Below are 17,969 nucleotides of genomic sequence, written 5' to 3'. Positions count from 1 at the left end.
GAGTACGAACAGGTGTAGAAAAACAGCGGGGCAAACAGGGAGGACTACATATTCAGCGTCCTCTCTGATGGTTGTTTTCTCCACATCCCAATTCGGTATATTCTTTTTTTTTTAGATTTTATTTATTCATTTGACAGACAGAGATCATAAGCAGGCGGAGAGAGAGGAGGAAGCAGGCTTGCGGGCTCAATCCCAGGACCCTGGGATCATGACCCGAGCTGAAGGCAAAGGCTTTAACCCACTGAGCCACCCAGGTGCCCCACAGTTCTGTGCATTCTTATTCGCAGGAGTGGAGACTTCAGTTTTCTGTCTGCTTAGTTTTTTAGCTAAGTGGTTTCCCCAGGTCATGCTGCCCCCACAGAGAGGAGCTACCATCTTTTGAATGGCACACACTTTGGGATTTTCACACTTTAGTGTCTGCTAGACTTCTAACAAATGTCTTTCCCAAATAGAACTATGACGTACAGTTTAGGTCTCGAATATTCTTAGTTTTCAGGGATGCACTTTTAAAAGTGTGTTCTAATGAATATCTGGTTATCAGGTAAATGGGGAGATGGCGGCATAGACATTTATCAGGTATAAGGAGTCATATATACACATGCACACACCTTTCTTCTTTTAACAAATTTACAGTTATGTAGGTTTTGTTTCTTAAGAGAGGGAATGTGAACATTGCCCAAGTAGACAAGCCAAGAAGAGTAGCCCTCCTTTGTGCTCTTTTAGGGTAGGATATGCCAATTCCAAAACAGTGCTGATCTACCCTAACGTACAGGTTGAAACAAATACAGATTCATAGTAGAGACTAAAAATCAACTTTATACTTATATAATATTTGGTCACATTACTTTTTTAAGAAAATACAATCATATTTTGAACTCACATTGTTAAGTATCTTTTGTGTCGTAAGACATCTAAAGATATCGTTTTAGACATTTCAAATACATTCATGAAAGAGCTAAAAAGCTTTCAAGGATCAGCGCGGGTGCATTTTCCGCCTTCTCTCTTCTAGGGGAAGTGGCAACAAGTCCATGTTAGTGTTAAGTAGAACTTGAGTTTAACCGACTCAGGGTCTTTGTGTTCCCAGATGATGCTTCTGCCGCAGGCACGTTCTGCCTTCTGCCATTCACACCAGATCCAGTCCGCGTAGCCGCTGAAACGTCAGGAGGGTAGTTACTTCTGCTCTTTTATTCCCAAGACTCTTTTCCACTTTTCAGATTACAAATGAAGCTCTGGGTAATATCCGCACTGTCGCCGGGATTGGAAAGGAGAGGCAGTTTATTGAAGCCTTTGAGACTGAGCTGGAGAAGCCGTTCAAGACTGCATTTCGAAAAGCGAACGTTTATGGATTCTGCTTTGGTTTTTCCCAGTGCATGGTGTTTGTTGCTAATTCTGCTTCCTACAGATACGGGGGTTACTTAATCCCCAACGAGGGGCTCCATTTCAGCTATGTGTTCAGGTGAGGACTATCAGGCCAAGGTCGTAAAAGATCAGCAGGCTAGGGAGGAACAGCCTGGCTCTGTAAGGTAGCCTTTGCTGCTTTAATGAACCATACCAACCTTGGTGTCTTCAACAGTTGGGATTTACGGGGTTGTCAAGGTGGTTCGTGTCTTCTGTCTGTCTCTGCGTGGCCTCTCTAGCCGGTGGGCTTTTCTTCCTATCACCGTCTCAGCATTCCAAGCACAACAGAACAAAGCAAGCCCTGTTGCGCTTTGTGAAACCACTTTTCGAGTCCCTGCAGGCACCACATATTCAAATACCTCTTTAGCGGAGTGAAGTCATACAACCAAGCCCAGACTTAAGAAAAGAGAATGAAAATCTACCATTCAGTGAGAGGAGCCGATTGTGTTTCTCTTTTATTGTCACACTGTTGTCACACAGACACTTCTGACCTCCAGTGGCTGTCCTACAGTTCAACTTCATTCTGACACCATTTATCAGGAAATGGCGTTGGATCTCACAGGTTAAGAGCTCTGTCCTGCAAGACTGGGCATATCACTTTCCTTAGACCCTTCAGACACCCTTCCTTTCCCAGAGGTTGGGAGGCAGGTATAGGACTGAAATTTCCACCCCTCTACTTGTGTGCTTGTTTCCCCTGGCAACCAGCCCCCAGCTCTAGGTTGATAGGGGCCTTTCAAAGGCACCTCATTAACATAACCAAAGACACCTGGATCGCTCTCCAAATTTAGGAACTTCCAAGGATTTAAGAGCTCTGTGCCAGGAATGGGAGCCAAAGACCAAATAGATGTTTCTTACTATAATTCACAATATCACAGAGGAGTAAAAAAGTCATATTGCAAAGGGATGTGTACAGAGTAATAGGATGAATGAACCATTTACAGTCAGCCATACTGGTGAACACTGAGAAAATCTAGAGGCCTTGGATCAGAGGGTTCTTGGAACCGTCTTACCTGAAGTCTACTTCTTGTAAGAAGGGCATGTTTCCAGCTGAATCCTGCCAGGTGGAGACAGCAAAGGCCAGGACAGGAGAATTATGTTCTTTTCTTATAATCTGTGCCTGCTCTTCTGATAAGATTAGCTTTGAATCCAGTTTCTCACATTTCTGGAGGTGAGAGCCAAAGGGTGTCAGGGTACAAAGGGACTAGGGGCACATGTATATGGCTATTGTGTTGGGGGGTGGTGGAGGTATGTTAGAAGGATGAGGGGGAATAGTCTGAGAAGGCCTTGGGAAGACATTAGGAAAAGTGGTCCCAATAGAAATCTGTTCTTTTGGGGTCCTTCTCAAGCTATGAGTTCTGTCTTCTTGCCTTCTATATTTCTTCTAAAAATATAGAAGAAAGTTTTTCTCCTGCCCTGCTCGACCCACCCCGATCAGGAAAGCCTCTTTCCTAAATTTTGGCCTGTTGAGAGCTGTGAACCCCCAAATCAGAAATCATATACCGTTGACTTGTTAGTTTATGTGAGATATTTGAAGAATTAATTGCACATATGTAAAAATTGGGAAAGTGTGGAAAATTCCCAACTTCTGGCTTCTCTTTAAAAACTGAAACATCACCTTCCACCATTTCCCATTTTGTTCCAGGTGCTTTTCTTTGCTTCAAGCTTTGGGCTGGGCTCCTAGAGATGTTTGGGTTTGCAAGTCTAGCCTGAAAGAATTCCTGTTTGTGAACTCTGCAGTAAAACACTCTACACATCACTCTCCACCACCACGGAGGCAGGACCTTTGTGCATCCCTTCAGCCAGATCTCTCGCCATATTAATCACTCCTGTATTCACACACCCATTGGCTCACTAATTATGCACCCCCTGAATATAGTTAAAGGCTGGAGAAGCAAGCAGACAATTGTATCTTCCGCATGGTGTCTAAGCATGAATGACATGTATGCTTGGTACAAAAGGATGCTTATATCACGAATCCTTGTCTTTTACACACGGATCAGAGATTCAAAGAATGTTGGCTTTGGAAGAATTCAACCCAATCTGGTGATCTTTCAAGCCCCCTCTCTTCTTCTTCTTCTTCTTCTTCTTTTTTTTTTTTTAAGAAGTCTTTTTTTCCCCCAAACAAGTTTTTGAAAAAGAGGCTATCATTGTTAAAGCGGGGTTTGGAGGTGTGAACACCCCTTGTTCAATTCAACTTACCATTTTTACATAGAACTCATTTGCAAACTGCTAGTCTCTCCAAGCTCCCATTCCCAGACAAGTCTAGGGAGACCTGCTCAAGGCTGCTCCGTTCTTTCCTAGCAGAACCAGGGCTGCCTCCCCACCTCCCTGCCCCCCCACCATGTCTGCCTCTTAGGCTGTCCTATCAACCACCCCACACTCTTTCTCTACCCGGTGTCTGCCCTACTGCAGGGTGATCTCTTCGGTTGTACTCAGCGCGACAGCCCTTGGAAGAGCCTCCTCTTACACCCCCAGTTATGCCAAAGCTAAGATAGCAGCTGCACGCTTTTTTCAATTGCTGGACCGACAGCCCCCAATCAAGGTGTACAGCAGTGCAGGTGAAAAGTGGGTGAGTACTGAGGGGGGTACGGGGGAAGGGGGGGAGGACGTGCTTATGAGTGTGTACATGTGCGCAGAAGGGCCGTGGGGGCTGGTCAGATGACACCACTTAGCTTTTCAGTTCCTGCAGTTTATGGATTCATTCATATGCACTCAGAGTGCACAGACAGTAGATTTATAAATGTAAAGGAATGAAGTAAATTAGCATTAAAATTATTCATAAAGCTGACATTTGAATAAGGCAATGATATCCAGTGAATGCTAAATTCTGTGTAATGTAAAACACACTTAGTTCCAGAATGAATGAAGCTGGATGTCTTTTGAAACCTACCCAGCCACCATGTTTTCTACCAATGTTCTGGCAGGGGATGTAGAAAAACCAGCTCTTCCTGTTCAGTAACATTGATTTAATGTTTATCTAGGTTCAAGTTTTAGCTCATATGGAACCCCAGAACACTAAGTTGATCTCAACAAAGTATCTTTTCTTCTGATGGTTCTCACAGGTGTTTTTTAATCCTCCCTGCCTTTTTTTTTTTTTTTTTTAATATTCCAGTGTGTTCAAGAGAATAAAACAAAACCAAACCCTAGTAAAGCTGAAAGAAATTCAGAAATCTTTGTAAATTGGTCAAGTGACCCATTCCTCCTGTTGTTATTAAATGTCTATTCCTTTCTATAATTCATGATTCAGATAGTACAAATAATGGCATCCACCTTTGGATGGGTGCAAGTAACTTTCTGAGTCATTGGAAGCATAATGCTATTATTTGAAATCTTCAAGGGGGAATCACAACTGTAGGGGTTTGGACAGTTCCTGGCCTCTGCAATGGAATCGTATCTTCTAGTCATTTTTTCCATTAAGAATGTCAAGGAATGGATGACGAGGAAATCCCTTTAGGTTAGAATGGGAATGAGAGGTCTCACATCTCTCATATTACTACTCAAATTTCCCTCTAGCCTCTACCTGCCAGAATAGGGAACAGGATGCCATTTCATCAAGTGGCTGTCTTCAGACTTGGCACTGTGGTTGCCTGCTGTTGAAGGAATATCTGAAACAAGGACTTAAAACTCAGAGTTAGCTGCATTTTCAGTACTCTAGGTTCTAGTAGGAACCTATCTAAGTCCTATCTTCCCATCCGCAGGACAACTTCCAGGGCCAGATTGACTTTGTTGACTGTAAATTTACATACCCTTCTCGACCTGATATTCAAGTTCTGAACGGTCTCTCAGTATCAGTTCGTCCAGGTCAAACACTGGCCTTTGTTGGAAGCAGTGGTTGTGGCAAAAGCACCAGTATTCAGCTGTTGGAACGTTTCTATGATCCTGACCAAGGGAAGCTGGTAAGCAATGCAAACGCCTTGGAGAATTTTGCTTTCTGGTGAGCGTCTCCAACCCCTTCAACGTGGTTTCCAGATCACACCTTGCCAGACTCACTCTATAATGCTTGCCTTGGACACTTACCCCTATGGATATTTTCCAGTTTCAGTCATTTGCTGGGTGACCTGATTCTACCTCACACTCTCTAACATCATATTCTTTCCAGTTCCAGATGGCCTGCTGACCAGTTACACAAAGCAAACTGGACGCACGGCAAAGCTAGAGATGAGTGTGTTTAACAGAAGTGTTCACTTACCTGTAAATGGAGCAGAAAGTGCAAACTAATTAGGAAACTAATGACCTCGAAGGGAAAAACTGACGGGGGTGATAAGGAACGGAACGATAAATAAGCAAGGGGGGAGGGGAATGTAATACGAAAAATCTGACAATCCTGGTTTGAGAAACTTAACGTCTCAATGACATGAAGAACTTGAATTGGTAGTTCTGTGCCATAAAACTTCGGCAAGGAGATTTGGAAAAATTGGTGAACTGCTTTGTTGCTCATTTTCCAGAGCATTTCTTCTCTTTTCTACCCTTTTTCTTTTCTTTCTTTCCAAATGATATATTCAGAGGACTACAAAATAAAATAGGAAAGATTTGTGATAAAAAGCATCCTGTTATTCTACCCTTTTCCACTGCTCCCCATTTCTCTGCTCAAAGACTATTTTTAACTACATGATGTTTTTAGATCTTTCAATGATTACCTCAGTGTCTCTACATAATATGATTATGCTGCTATTTCACGACTTAACAAATTTAGATTCTCTGTTGATTTATTCTCAAGAGATGGAAATTTAGCTTATCCTTCCCACTCCCCTTCCCTTTATGCACATTCTCCCAACATAGATATATCACTTTAAACATTTCCTCTGTTTGTAAATTTAATGAATTCTGTTTCTTTTCCACCACCTACAGATAGTTTCTCTTGAATTCTCATTTTCTGATATGAGGTTAGTAGCAATTCTGTTTATTTTCACCTCTCCCTCCCTCCTTTTATTTCTCCAGTCCTAATAGCTGTACTTTTATATTATCAAAATGCAAAACAGTAATATTCTGTTTATAACATTTACTATCTTTCAGCTGTCACTCTAGGCTGACTATAAAAGTTAAAAATCTATGAACAACTTTTGTTATGACTATGCAAATATTGTTCATCCCCTAGTCAAGTGGTGAGTTAGGTCAGCAGTACATTTTCTTTCTTGATCCTTTTCTGAAAGGCTTTCTTTTTTCTTGCATCCTCTGCCTTTATATAAAATTTTTATATTCTTCCAATGTCTCTATCCCGCTGCCTTTTCTGACGGAACTTCTTTTTTCTCTCATGTCTATCACTGTCTGGATTAATTACAACTTGTGGCTGCCGAACAGTTGTCACCCTCTGAGTTCCTGCCAAGTTTTCTTGGATTACATCCATTATTTCCTAATTCCGTATCGTCTTCTTTCCTGGGTTTCCCTTTCACTTTGTTGGAGTGCATCCACCAGTAGTTTTCTAAAAATGATTCAGAGGCATAGGTCTGAAAATGTTTTATTCTGCTCCACACTTGATTGGTTGCTTAATCCTAATATTTTGAAAAAAAGCCTTTTTGAGTTCTGTGGGTAGTATAATCTTCATTGCCATGAGGACAGGTCACACTAAGAAAATAAATGCTGAAACTCAAAGGAGGCAACTAAAGAGTCCCCTGCATAAAGCAATCTAAGAAACAAGTGAACAGATATTGGTAGAGTTGAGGAAATTATGCAAATAAGGATAATGAGTTGATTATATCTAATTTATAATCACATTATTATTAATTTTCGGTATAAAGATTTTAATTTGCTTAAAGGTAAGTAGTGATCGATGAACCTAGAAAGCACATCACACTGGGGTCTGATCTCTGCAAAGGAGAGGGTCTAATTTCCCAAAATGTCAGATCATTCTATCACCCCATGCTGACTGTGAACTATGAGACATACAGGGACCCTGACGCTTCATATTTGAGCTTTCCAACATTAACGTATCCATTAAATGTGTTTCTCTCAATGTGCTCAGTGCCTGTTCTGGTCATAGGTAGGAAGCAACGCCCATGATGAAATCAGCATGATTCCTTGCATCTCATAAACACAATACATTTTGTTGGATCATTGTAAAACAACTCTGCGAACCTTTTTCAAGTAGAAAGACACCACCTTTTATGCAATTTGTAAAGATTGTCTTTGCTCTTAAGAAAGCTACCAAATGCAGCCTTTAACATTTTCAACATTAAATTCCTCTGATACATAGTACTGTCTTAGGCCCTCTGGGAGATTCTAAGAGCATGAAGCATGTCTTCTGCCTTTTGGGGTCTTACAATACTAGCTCATGTACAGTAATTAGCAAACAGCTCCCGTATGTAATTAGGTATTAAATTGTGCTTTGCAATCTATAAGTACTATGGAAAATGAGTACAGGAGGATGAACGAGGGCTAATTGCTGAGGAATGCCCTACTTTTTTTTTTTAATTTTATTTATTTACTTGACAGAGACAGAGAGATCACAAGTAGGCAGAGAGGCAGGCAGAGAGAGAGGAGGAAGCAGGCTCCCTGCCTCACAGAGAGCCCAGTGCGGGGCTCGATCCCAGGACCCTGAGATCATGACCTGAGCCGAAGGCAGAGGCTTTAACCCACTGAGCCACCCAGGCGCCCCTGCCCTACATTTTTTTCCAACGAATGTTTGCTTTTTCCATTGCTGAGAATTTAATGAAAATATAGCATGTTCACAACATTTAGCATAATCTTTTTCTGAAATCATAAGGCCAAACAATTTATGGTAGTTTTAGACATACCATACCTTTACTGTTTTAAGGCTTTTAAGTGAAACATGAAACAGCTCAACTGGTAGATAATTGCGTTCCTGTACTTGAGTGTCTTGCCCATGAATAGCTAGAACATAGATTATTTTTTCTTCACATGACAGCCAAAAGACTGCCTAGAATGGTGTCCTTGCAACAGGAAATTCAATGTAAGGTTGTTGACTAAGTGAATAAATGTACTCCTGTCTTACTTGGGTCTGTTATCTCCTGTTAGTATCAGTAAAATAAAGAAAACAGATTTAATTCTTATATAGTCCAATAGCTTTACATAGAAAAGCCTCTTTCATAACCTGTGGAGTCTCAAAATGGAGAATTCTTCATACTTGTAGGGGACGTACTGCACCAAAGTCTAAGGGAAATTTTTCTTGACAAAATAACTGTTCTGAGTGACTTTCTCATTTGCACTGCCTATAAAGCTAGACTTTGGAAAACAAACAACCAAAACCATAATATAATCCTAACTCTGACACCACTCCTGACACATACTACCTCCAGAGGTCAAAGGAAACATAACTTACTTATGAGACTCCCGGGAATTTTTTCTCTCTTAAGCAAAGCAAATGTCTTGTATAATACTACCTCTAGAATATGAACCTTCCTCACTGCTGGGATTCTAAAACTTAATGCTCTGCTTGTCCCCTCTATTGGCAGATGATAGATGGGCATGACAGCAAAAGGGTCAATGTCCAGTTTCTCCGATCGAACATTGGGATTGTTTCCCAGGAGCCAGTGTTGTTTGCCTGTAGCATCATGGACAATATCAAGTATGGGGACACCACCAAAGAAATCCCCATGGAAAAAGTCATAGAAGCCGCAAAGCAGGCGCAGCTACATGACTTTGTCATGTCACTCCCAGAGGTGAGGACTAGGTCAGAGTCTTTCCTTGTGGGAGATGGGGATGGGTAGAGGTAGAGGGCCCCAAAAGTGTTATGACTGTGGCTCAAGGAGAGGGTCAAAGGCAACATGGGTCATTTCCTGGTGCCCTGTCTTTTAAGCAAAAAATGTTCTTCATCAACCTACTTTTTTAGTGTTTAATGTTTAGTATTATATTATCCAGTGCAAAACATGCCATTAAGCTTATTGTAAATAAAGCACAACTACACTGAGCCTTCAAGGAGCAAGGTGGGAAACAATCCTGAGATTTGGAGCAGGCAGAGGTTTGAACTCAAACTCTGCCACTCCCTAGCTGGTTATATGTGGCACAATTTCTTATCTTTTCTGAGACTCGGCCATTGGCAAAACAACATTAAAATGGGAGAATACACATAATAGCCATCCAAAGAAAGCTGCTGCTATCATTATGGTCATCGTCATGGTCATGACGGCATTACTTGGCAGCATCTTCTGCGCATGGTGCGGGGACTTGCACCTGCCTTCGTGCTTCTCACTCTTCCAGAGCCAAGTTTGAACTTAGTACAATACTGACTCTGCATTGTTCCATCCACCAAGAGCCTCGTGGGGGTTTCTCACAAAGAAAACTAACACATGGAGACAAAATTTTAGGAACCAAACTTTTAACCTTTTCCCCCTCTTTTAGATATCACTGGAAAATTGCTTTTCTTTGTAAGTGATTATGTTTCTAAAATTTGTGCTCTTATGGTGGGCTTTTTCCTTTGTTCTTTTTCACAAGGGCTCCTAAGTCTTAGCCTGGCTCTAGCCTGGGTAACGTTAAGCCACAAGCATGTGGAAATTACTGGTGGTTGTGTTCTGAATGAAGAGCAAAGCTCCTGTGTTCCTTTGAGATTCCTTTATTCCGCGAATCTTTGCTGAACATGTTCTCATTTTGTGGGAGACAGTGGCTTGGAGGCGGTTTATAGCCTCTTTCTCATACAGACTTACCCATCATACCCTTCACTGAGCACTGTTTCTCCACTAGGACAAAGCAGGCTGTCAGGAATCTCTCTTGGCTGGTTAGCATTTTTCAGGAGGCAAGGGAGACAGGGAGGAAACATGCTTGTTATGGAAGGAAAGGGAGAGTAGTGGTCAAGGGCAAAGTCTCAGAAATAAGACACACCTGAATGTAGAGTTCACCTTCACTGTTTTGTATTTGTCTTTACACAATCTTCTTACCTGTCTGTGCCTAAATCTGTAATCTGTAAAGTAGGGAGAAAATTATTTCTGTGAATGTTAAAGGATCATCTTCCTGGACTAGTTAACACAATACCCAGTGCATGGTAAATATTCCATGAATGTTAACTATTTTTTATGTAGCCATGCTGGGCGTCTAGCTAGGGATCTTCCTTCATAACTTCACCTAAAACAACAAATATATGAACTAGTTATTAGTGTCTGCATTTACAGACAAGTTGGCTGCTCAAAGAAATTGAAATAATGTGTTCATGCTCACAGAGTTAGTAAGCAGCAGAGTGGGGATTTGCACATAAATTTGTGATCCAGAATGATGCCTTCCCAGTAAGAGGATGGACCAAAAGATCTCTCAAAGGGCCCTTGCATTGGTAGGATCATTCCACCTTGGAAAGATCTTCCAGATAAGGGTTTGGAAATCAGGAATCTTAAATCACAGAGATCTCATAGACAGGGAGAAAGAAAAAAAAAATAATACAAACCTAAAATAAATGCAGACAAAGGGATATAAAAATCCCCTAGTTTCCCAACAAACCCCATACTTTTCTTATATCCCTAAATGGACTTGACATCCTTTAGAAAAGGACTCATTTATTATTCCCAATTAAAAAAAAATTGTTTAAATCCAAGGTGAGGTCATTGATGTGGGCTCCATCCAGCATAGGAACAATGACTGTTTCTGGGTCTCAAACTTACCATACCTTTTCCAGAAATATGAAACTAATGTTGGGGCCCAAGGGTCTCAGCTATCTCGAGGAGAGAAACAACGTATTGCTATTGCTCGGGCCATTGTACGAGATCCTAAAATCTTGCTGCTAGATGAAGCTACTTCTGCCTTAGATACAGAAAGCGAAAAGGTATGTATTGATTTTCTAAAGTCTTAGATCATTATAAATGAGTCTTTTGCTGTAATATATGCCCTTATAAAAAGGCACTCTTTTCAATCTTCTGATTCATTGACGGTATAAGTGGCACTACCGGGTGGAACAAAAAGACAGTAGTCGAGGGGAAGTGAGGCAAAATGAGATTGTTTCAAATTAAAAAAAAGGCATTTGAATTTTAAAATAAGAATTGTTTTTAAGACTGTCTAGGCTAGGTGACACTTTTCCAAGGGTAAGTAATTAGCTTTCTTAAGTGAAATACAATAATCTGGGTCATCAGTTGGGCACTTCATATTTTATAATTTCTAAGTTACATGGCAGAGCAGGTAGACAGTGTACAACACAAAGTAAGAGGTGGTGTCCAAGGTGCAGCGTGCATGAAAATGAAAACCGGACAAAGCAAAATTACGAAATTTACCATTTATAGTGAACTCCTTAAAAATCAGGGTTCATTTGGAGAGAACTAAAATGCCCTCAATGAAGATCAGTATCCAGAGCGACCGCTTAACTGCTACCTTACATGGTTTCCTTGGTTTCATTTTTGCCAACGAGACCACCAAGTGTTTTAAAACTCCAGTGACCTCTAGTGTGCTTCATTCTTGCTTCAGTGAAATATCTCAGCCTGTGAATGCAATTGAAATCATTGATGCCTTGCAGTCAGCAAATACGTGTGCCATCTTTTCCCACCTGTCAAGCCTTTGGGTTTAACTCCGGAGAACTGCAATGTTACTCACATAATGTTCAGCAGAATTCTTGCGATGTTGGGCCGGGCAACAAACGTGTCTTTGCATCACTTTCCGCCTTCTCTTTGCAGACAGTGCAGGTCGCCCTGGACAAGGCCAGAGAAGGTCGGACCTGCATTGTCATCGCTCATCGCTTGTCTACCATCCAAAATTCAGATATCATTGCTGTCATGTCACAGGGGAGAGTGATTGAAAAGGGGACCCATGAAGAACTGATGGCCCAGAAAGGAGCCTATTACAAACTCGTCACCACAGGAGCCCCCATCAGCTGATCTGATCAAAGAACTTCATGTACAGATCATGCACCAATGACAGGAGGGCCAGGTTTTTTTTTTTTTCTTTAAGGAGAAATGATTATATTTTACTTTTACAGACATTGTCATATGTTGGGATCTAAGTTAATTTCTAATGACCTTCAATAATATCTTAGTTTTTAAAATGTGTATATAGAAAATGAAAGAAACTAGGGTTAGCATGAGTGAAAATCCAATGTCAAGCAGGTGCTCAGCCATTACCCAGTGGTTTCTCCATGCAGAAGCCAGTCCCAACTACATGGGAATTAACAAGAAGTCAGAACAAATGAGACTTTGGATTCCTCAAGGCCAGAGCACTATCCTTTGCATTTTTAAAACTTCAGTGTACACAGAGCCCAATACACTAATGGGCAGTCAGTGAGGGTTTATCAAGCTGGACCGGGATCCAGCTTGTGTGAAGATAACAGGAGGATCGACAACCAACTATTTCCTCACTTAAGTTTTCTTGCAAGTGAAAGCAGATTCATTCATCTCTAAGAATGAGGATAGGTAAAGGAGGGCTTTGATAGTCTGGATACTCTCAGGCTAGGAGAGGAAGAAAGAGCGAGTATTTGCAGGGACTTACCAGTTTGGAGTGTGGATTTATAGATTCCGAGTGTAGTAGGTGGGTGATCACGTCAACATTTACTGCACTAGAATCTACCAGTGTGGCTTTTTTGTTTTGTTTTGTTTTGTTTTTGTTGTTTTGTATAACACTATATGAAGCTGCAGCAAGGTAAAATGCACTGTTTTCATTTCATGAATAGACTTTGAAGAGACGAAGGACAGCAGCTTAGGATAGAGACTCTAACCCAGGTTTTTAATCCTTGTCACCACCCTTCACATTGGTTGCCCCTGTATGGAAACAGAAGTACACACTCCTGCAGCAGGATGGCTGCCCTTCTGTAATTCTAGCAAAGTAACTGGGGATGGATGGGGAAGCTCATTTGCACTTAGAAACACAAGTCACATTTGAAGGGACAGCTGAAGACAAAGGGATTGAATATGAAGCTATATATGAGCAGAAAAAAAAAAAAAATTCCAGCTCCCTCTTCTTCTGGCAGGAGTTTTTAGGATTACCCTCTGGGGAAACTGTCTAATCCAAGAAAAGAGACTATTGGGGCAGAGATCCTCCAACGAAACTCCCCAATCAGATTACTCTACGGTGAAGCCCACCCCCAGCAACATGTACCCCTTGGCTTTTCAGTATCTCACTCTCTTCCATAGGAATAGATTGTTGAGAATCACCAGGCACTGAGGAAATATTTTAACACAAAAATCAAAATGACAGCAATAGAATGCCCAGAACAAGGATATTAGAGGTAACAGAGCCAAAGAAAAGGTTTGGAAAACATTAAAAATGGCAATAAATGTACATAATGAGATGAGAAGATATTCCCATCTATTTAAATAAAAGCAAGAGTTCATTAAAATGAACACCCCAAAAAATAAAAAATAAAAACCACAAAAACAAAAAAGAGCTCTTGACAACCGAAGTGAAAAATTCTGTAGCAGTTCCTATCAAGTTGTCCTGCCTTCAAGATGTCTTCTACTCTAGCTCTTTCCAGATGTACTCCATGTACACATTTTTTCCTTCCCATTGCCAACAAGTGAAATTTTGCCTACAAATTAAGCCTGCGCTGTTGTATATTGAGGTATATTATTTATGTGTCTGTCCCATATTTCCTGGTAAATAACCATAAAGGTGGTTTAGTAAGTTAATTCGTTAGGTCAGAAGAATTGATGGTTGCCAAGTCAGGGAGGGAGGGGGTGGAGGACAGCGGTCTAGTTAAGTCAGCACTCTAGTTAAGTCATGAAAAATGGCAGGGACAATAACATCGCAGAATGAAGATGCCTGCAAGAAGGAATTAAATTGGGCGCCTGGGTGGCTCAGTGGGTTAAGCCGCTGCCTTCGGCTCAGGTCATGATCTCAGGGTCCTGGGATCGAGTCCCGCATCGGGCTCTCTGCTTGGCAGGGAGCCTGCTTCCTCCTCTCTCTCTCTCTGCCTGCCTCTCTGCCTACTTGTGATCTCTCTCTGTCAAATAAATAAATAAAATCTTTAAAAAAAAAAAGAAGGAATTAAATTTTTCAGTATGCATGCTCATCCTGTAATACTGAAGAAAGAAAACCAAAATCCATTTGTTTAAGTGTGCATTTCAAAGAAGAACATAAGCTCTGTGCTGGGAGGTTGCCAGTTTCCTGGAGTGGAATGTGTGGGGTGTGAAAAATGAATGAGTAAGAATCATTTTTCAAATAAGGTACTTGAAAGTTATTGATGAGTGGGAAAAGGTTGATAGCAGAGGGTTTGAAATAATGTGGGAAAGCAATTGTTTTTGAGGCTCAGTGACAAGGTAAAGGATTATAACCTTAAAAAGATAGAAATAAATAAAGTTGCAAATTTATTTTACAACACCAGGGCGCGCCAGTGTTTCCATATCTATCCCATGTCTTATATTACTGGAAAGGATTTGGTTTCTGCAATTTTACATTATTAATGTTTCTCAGATAATAGGGGTACTTGCTTTCTCTGTTCTATCTGACATTTATCTCAAGTCTTTCTGTGATTTCTAATGTTTTCAGATGGGTTCATGCTATGATCAAACTCATCCCTTAACCTCAAGTATTTAATTTTTACAGGAGAGAAAAAAAGTAAAAGGATTGGAAGATAAAATTGGGGAAATTTCCATGAAAGTGGGACAAAAATATAGAGCCAAAAAGTAGAAAGAAAAAAAAGAAAAATTTTAGAACAGGAGGTATAATAATTAGCTAATTGCAGTTCTAGAAAGAAAGATTAGAGGGGAATAAATTATTATGTGGTCTGAAGATATTTCCTTTAACTGGAGAATATAAACTTACAACCTGAAAGGGTTCAACTAATGTCAGATATAATAAATAAGTAAAGATCCTCTGTGGGCACACTATTATGCAATCTTAGAAAACTGGGGAAAGAAAACACTCAAATTTTCAGAGGGCAAGATATGTTATATATACTAAAGGATTATAATGACACAGAATCTCTTGACAATAACACTAAAAGTCAGAAGATGTAAAGATTTGCTTTCAAAATTCTAAGGGGAAATTATTTCCATCCTAGAATTCCATATCCAGAAAACTGTTCTCATGAATGAGAGAAGCTTAAAGACACTCTCAGTCATGTAAAGTTTCAAAACTTTCCCTCCCCACAGGAGGCTTTCCCTAAAATCAAAGTAAATGAATAAAGAGGAAGAGATGGGACCTAGGAAACAGGTGATCTAACTCAAGAATTAGGTGATGGAAGGCACCTGGGTGGCTCAGTTGGTTAAGCCGCTGCCTTCGGCTCAGGTCATGATCTCAGAGTCCTGGGATTGAGTCCCATATCAGTCTCCCTGCTGACTGGAGAGCCTGCTTCTCCCTCTGCCTCTGCCCCTTGCTTACTCTCTCTCTTTCTTGAATAAATAGATAAAATCTTAAAAAAAAAAAAAAAAAGAATGTGATGATAGGAGTCTCCAGGATGATTAGGAAAGGAAATCTCAGGAAACCAACCTGCTGGAGGCACACACACACACACACACACACACGGATGGACAGATGGCATCATACCACCCATAATGATCAGAAACTCACTTCTACACAACATACAATGAACAGCATTCCATGAAAAGAATAAACATGGGTCCATATTATCATTTCATTGGCTTCATGATAAACATTAGGTCTCAACAAATTTTCTTTTCCCCGTCCCCTTTCTTTGAACTTTAAGATTGTTTCCAATCTATTCTGAATAATGCAGGAAGAGACAACCATGCTCACTTTTGTGATCAGAAATTTAGAATACACTATAAGAAGTGGGATTCCTGGTGAATCTATTTCTGGACTCTCCTATTCCTGTGATTTGTCTTTCAAATCCAGTTTCAGTATCTACATGAAAGGAAATACATTCCCAGTACTTTACTCAGTACTTGGTATAAAGTGATAGCTCAATGCATTTTGGTTGAGTAATCATTTTAAATTAATACAAGTAGTCAGTAATTTGTCAGCCCCAAAATAACTAACCTATTAAGTTAGAGCAGTGTCTTCCAATAAAAATATAAATTGCTAATGCAAACTACATCTTTAATTTTAAATTTTCTAGTCACAGCAAGGAAAAAAGAAACAGGTGAAAAGAATGTTAAATAATATATTTCATTTAACCCAATATATACAAAACATTATTATCACATGTAATCAATATATAAATTATTAATAAGACCACTTCCTTCATCATATTAAGTATTCAAAATCGAATGTGTATTTATACTTAAAATACCACACAACTCTGACTAGCCCCTTGTCATGTTCCTGCTAGCTACATGTGACTAGAAGTTACCATATTGGAAAGACAGGGTTAGAATATCCACTTCCATGAATTTCCTGGTCTGGGCCTCCATTGTTTCTACACAATTTGGGTCTTATAAAAACACGAGCCCAGCCTCTCCCTTGGAACATGTTCTTATACCATCCCTGGAAACTTGGTAAAACTTGTTTCAGCTAAAGATTTGGACTCATTTGGACTAACAAGCAGCATGGTAAGACCTGGAAAAATCAAACATTCTGTCTGATTGTTACAAACAGAATCATATTGACCCTTATCAGAGTGATTTAAATTCTTTACATCATTTATTTTACTTGATTCACCTGTTTGAGTCAACAAAACATAAGATTGTTTAATGAAACACAATATAACTGCAAAAACTTCCATTTGATCTAATCCCCTTGAGTTCTCTTCCCAAGACATGTTTTCTTCCAATTATTTTAAGAGAAACCGTTTATGCGTTTTTTTCTACGAACAGTTCTTATAAACAATTGGACAGCACATTTCCTAGCTTATTTAGAGAAGAGATTCTGAGTCATCTGATACCTCTCCAAACTGCATGAGAGCAGATGACCACAAACCAGATATGCTATTATTTGAGGGAAAAAGTAGAATTGGCCTCTGGATTATTTTGTCTAGAAACCTTTTCCATATAGTTACTCTGGGTCTACTCTACATATGCTCTTAGGAAATTATTTCAATGAAAGGTCACTTTGAATTCAGGAATACATTCATTCATGCGGTTTTGGACAATTATATACTCATTTAAAAATGTATACCCCGGGATATTTGGATACTGTGTCATGAAAAAGGGAAAATACATAGGATCACAATTAGGTACAGTTTGCCACATATTTATTCATGAATTAAATGTAAATGTCCTATCCTAAGAAAATACCAGAACATTCCCATCAGGTTGGTTTAGGATCTCACCTCGTATTTCCAGCTAAGTGTTGGATTGATTAATATCTCTTATGCATGCAGAATCTTTCTGTAATCAGGTCACATAAGTATGTTGGAGATAAAAAAAAAATTTTGCAAATTTGGTTGCTGTTTCCAAACACATCTTGAGATAAATTTACATATATGTGTGTATCATTATCATTATAAAATAAGCATTTATTCCATTCATATTTGCTCTAAATGTCCGGATCAAGGGAATAATTTCACCTGCCTATAAGAGATGGGAAGTGAAAATAACTTAAATAAACTTGAAAACCCAATTCCAATTTCTTTCACACTGTGTTCAATTAAATGCCCAATTAATTTAAATGGATAGACTGTAAATAAAGCAGTGCACATGATTATCATCTAATTAGCACTGGCCAGCATTATAATGTGCTCATTAGTGAGTTGTCTGGTATCCTAAGGCTCATAATGAGTAATCAGGGTACACGTGATTGGCATGTAGCTGTCTGGGTGCAACAACTCAATCCAATAAATCAGTAAGAAGACAGAATGTGCAGGAGAAAAAGGAAGA

General features: G+C 39.9%; 1 protein-coding gene across 3 annotated transcripts in view; it reads left to right on the top strand.

Annotated features, from left to right (window-relative positions):
* ABCB11 (ATP binding cassette subfamily B member 11) overlaps nt 1–12,889 on the top strand; it is an 85,137-nt gene extending 72,248 nt beyond the window's left edge. For all 3 annotated transcript variants that reach the window (XM_044242275.1, XM_044242274.1, XM_044242273.1), the window contains 6 exons: nt 1,215–1,456; nt 3,811–3,967; nt 5,097–5,294; nt 8,808–9,014; nt 10,952–11,098; nt 11,937–12,889. In XM_044242275.1, coding sequence (XP_044098210.1) covers nt 1,215–1,456; nt 3,811–3,967; nt 5,097–5,294; nt 8,808–9,014; nt 10,952–11,098; nt 11,937–12,137 — 1,152 coding nt within the window. In that variant the 3' untranslated portion in view covers nt 12,138–12,889. The remainder of the gene's footprint in view (nt 1–1,214; nt 1,457–3,810; nt 3,968–5,096; nt 5,295–8,807; nt 9,015–10,951; nt 11,099–11,936) is intronic.
* Nucleotides 12,890–17,969: the final 5,080 nt, after the last annotated feature.

This window comes from Neovison vison, chromosome 3 (assembly GCF_020171115.1).
Source record: "Neovison vison isolate M4711 chromosome 3, ASM_NN_V1, whole genome shotgun sequence".
Taxonomy (NCBI): Eukaryota; Metazoa; Chordata; class Mammalia; order Carnivora; family Mustelidae; genus Neogale; species Neogale vison.
This window is presented reverse-complemented; position numbering and strand designations above follow the sequence as displayed.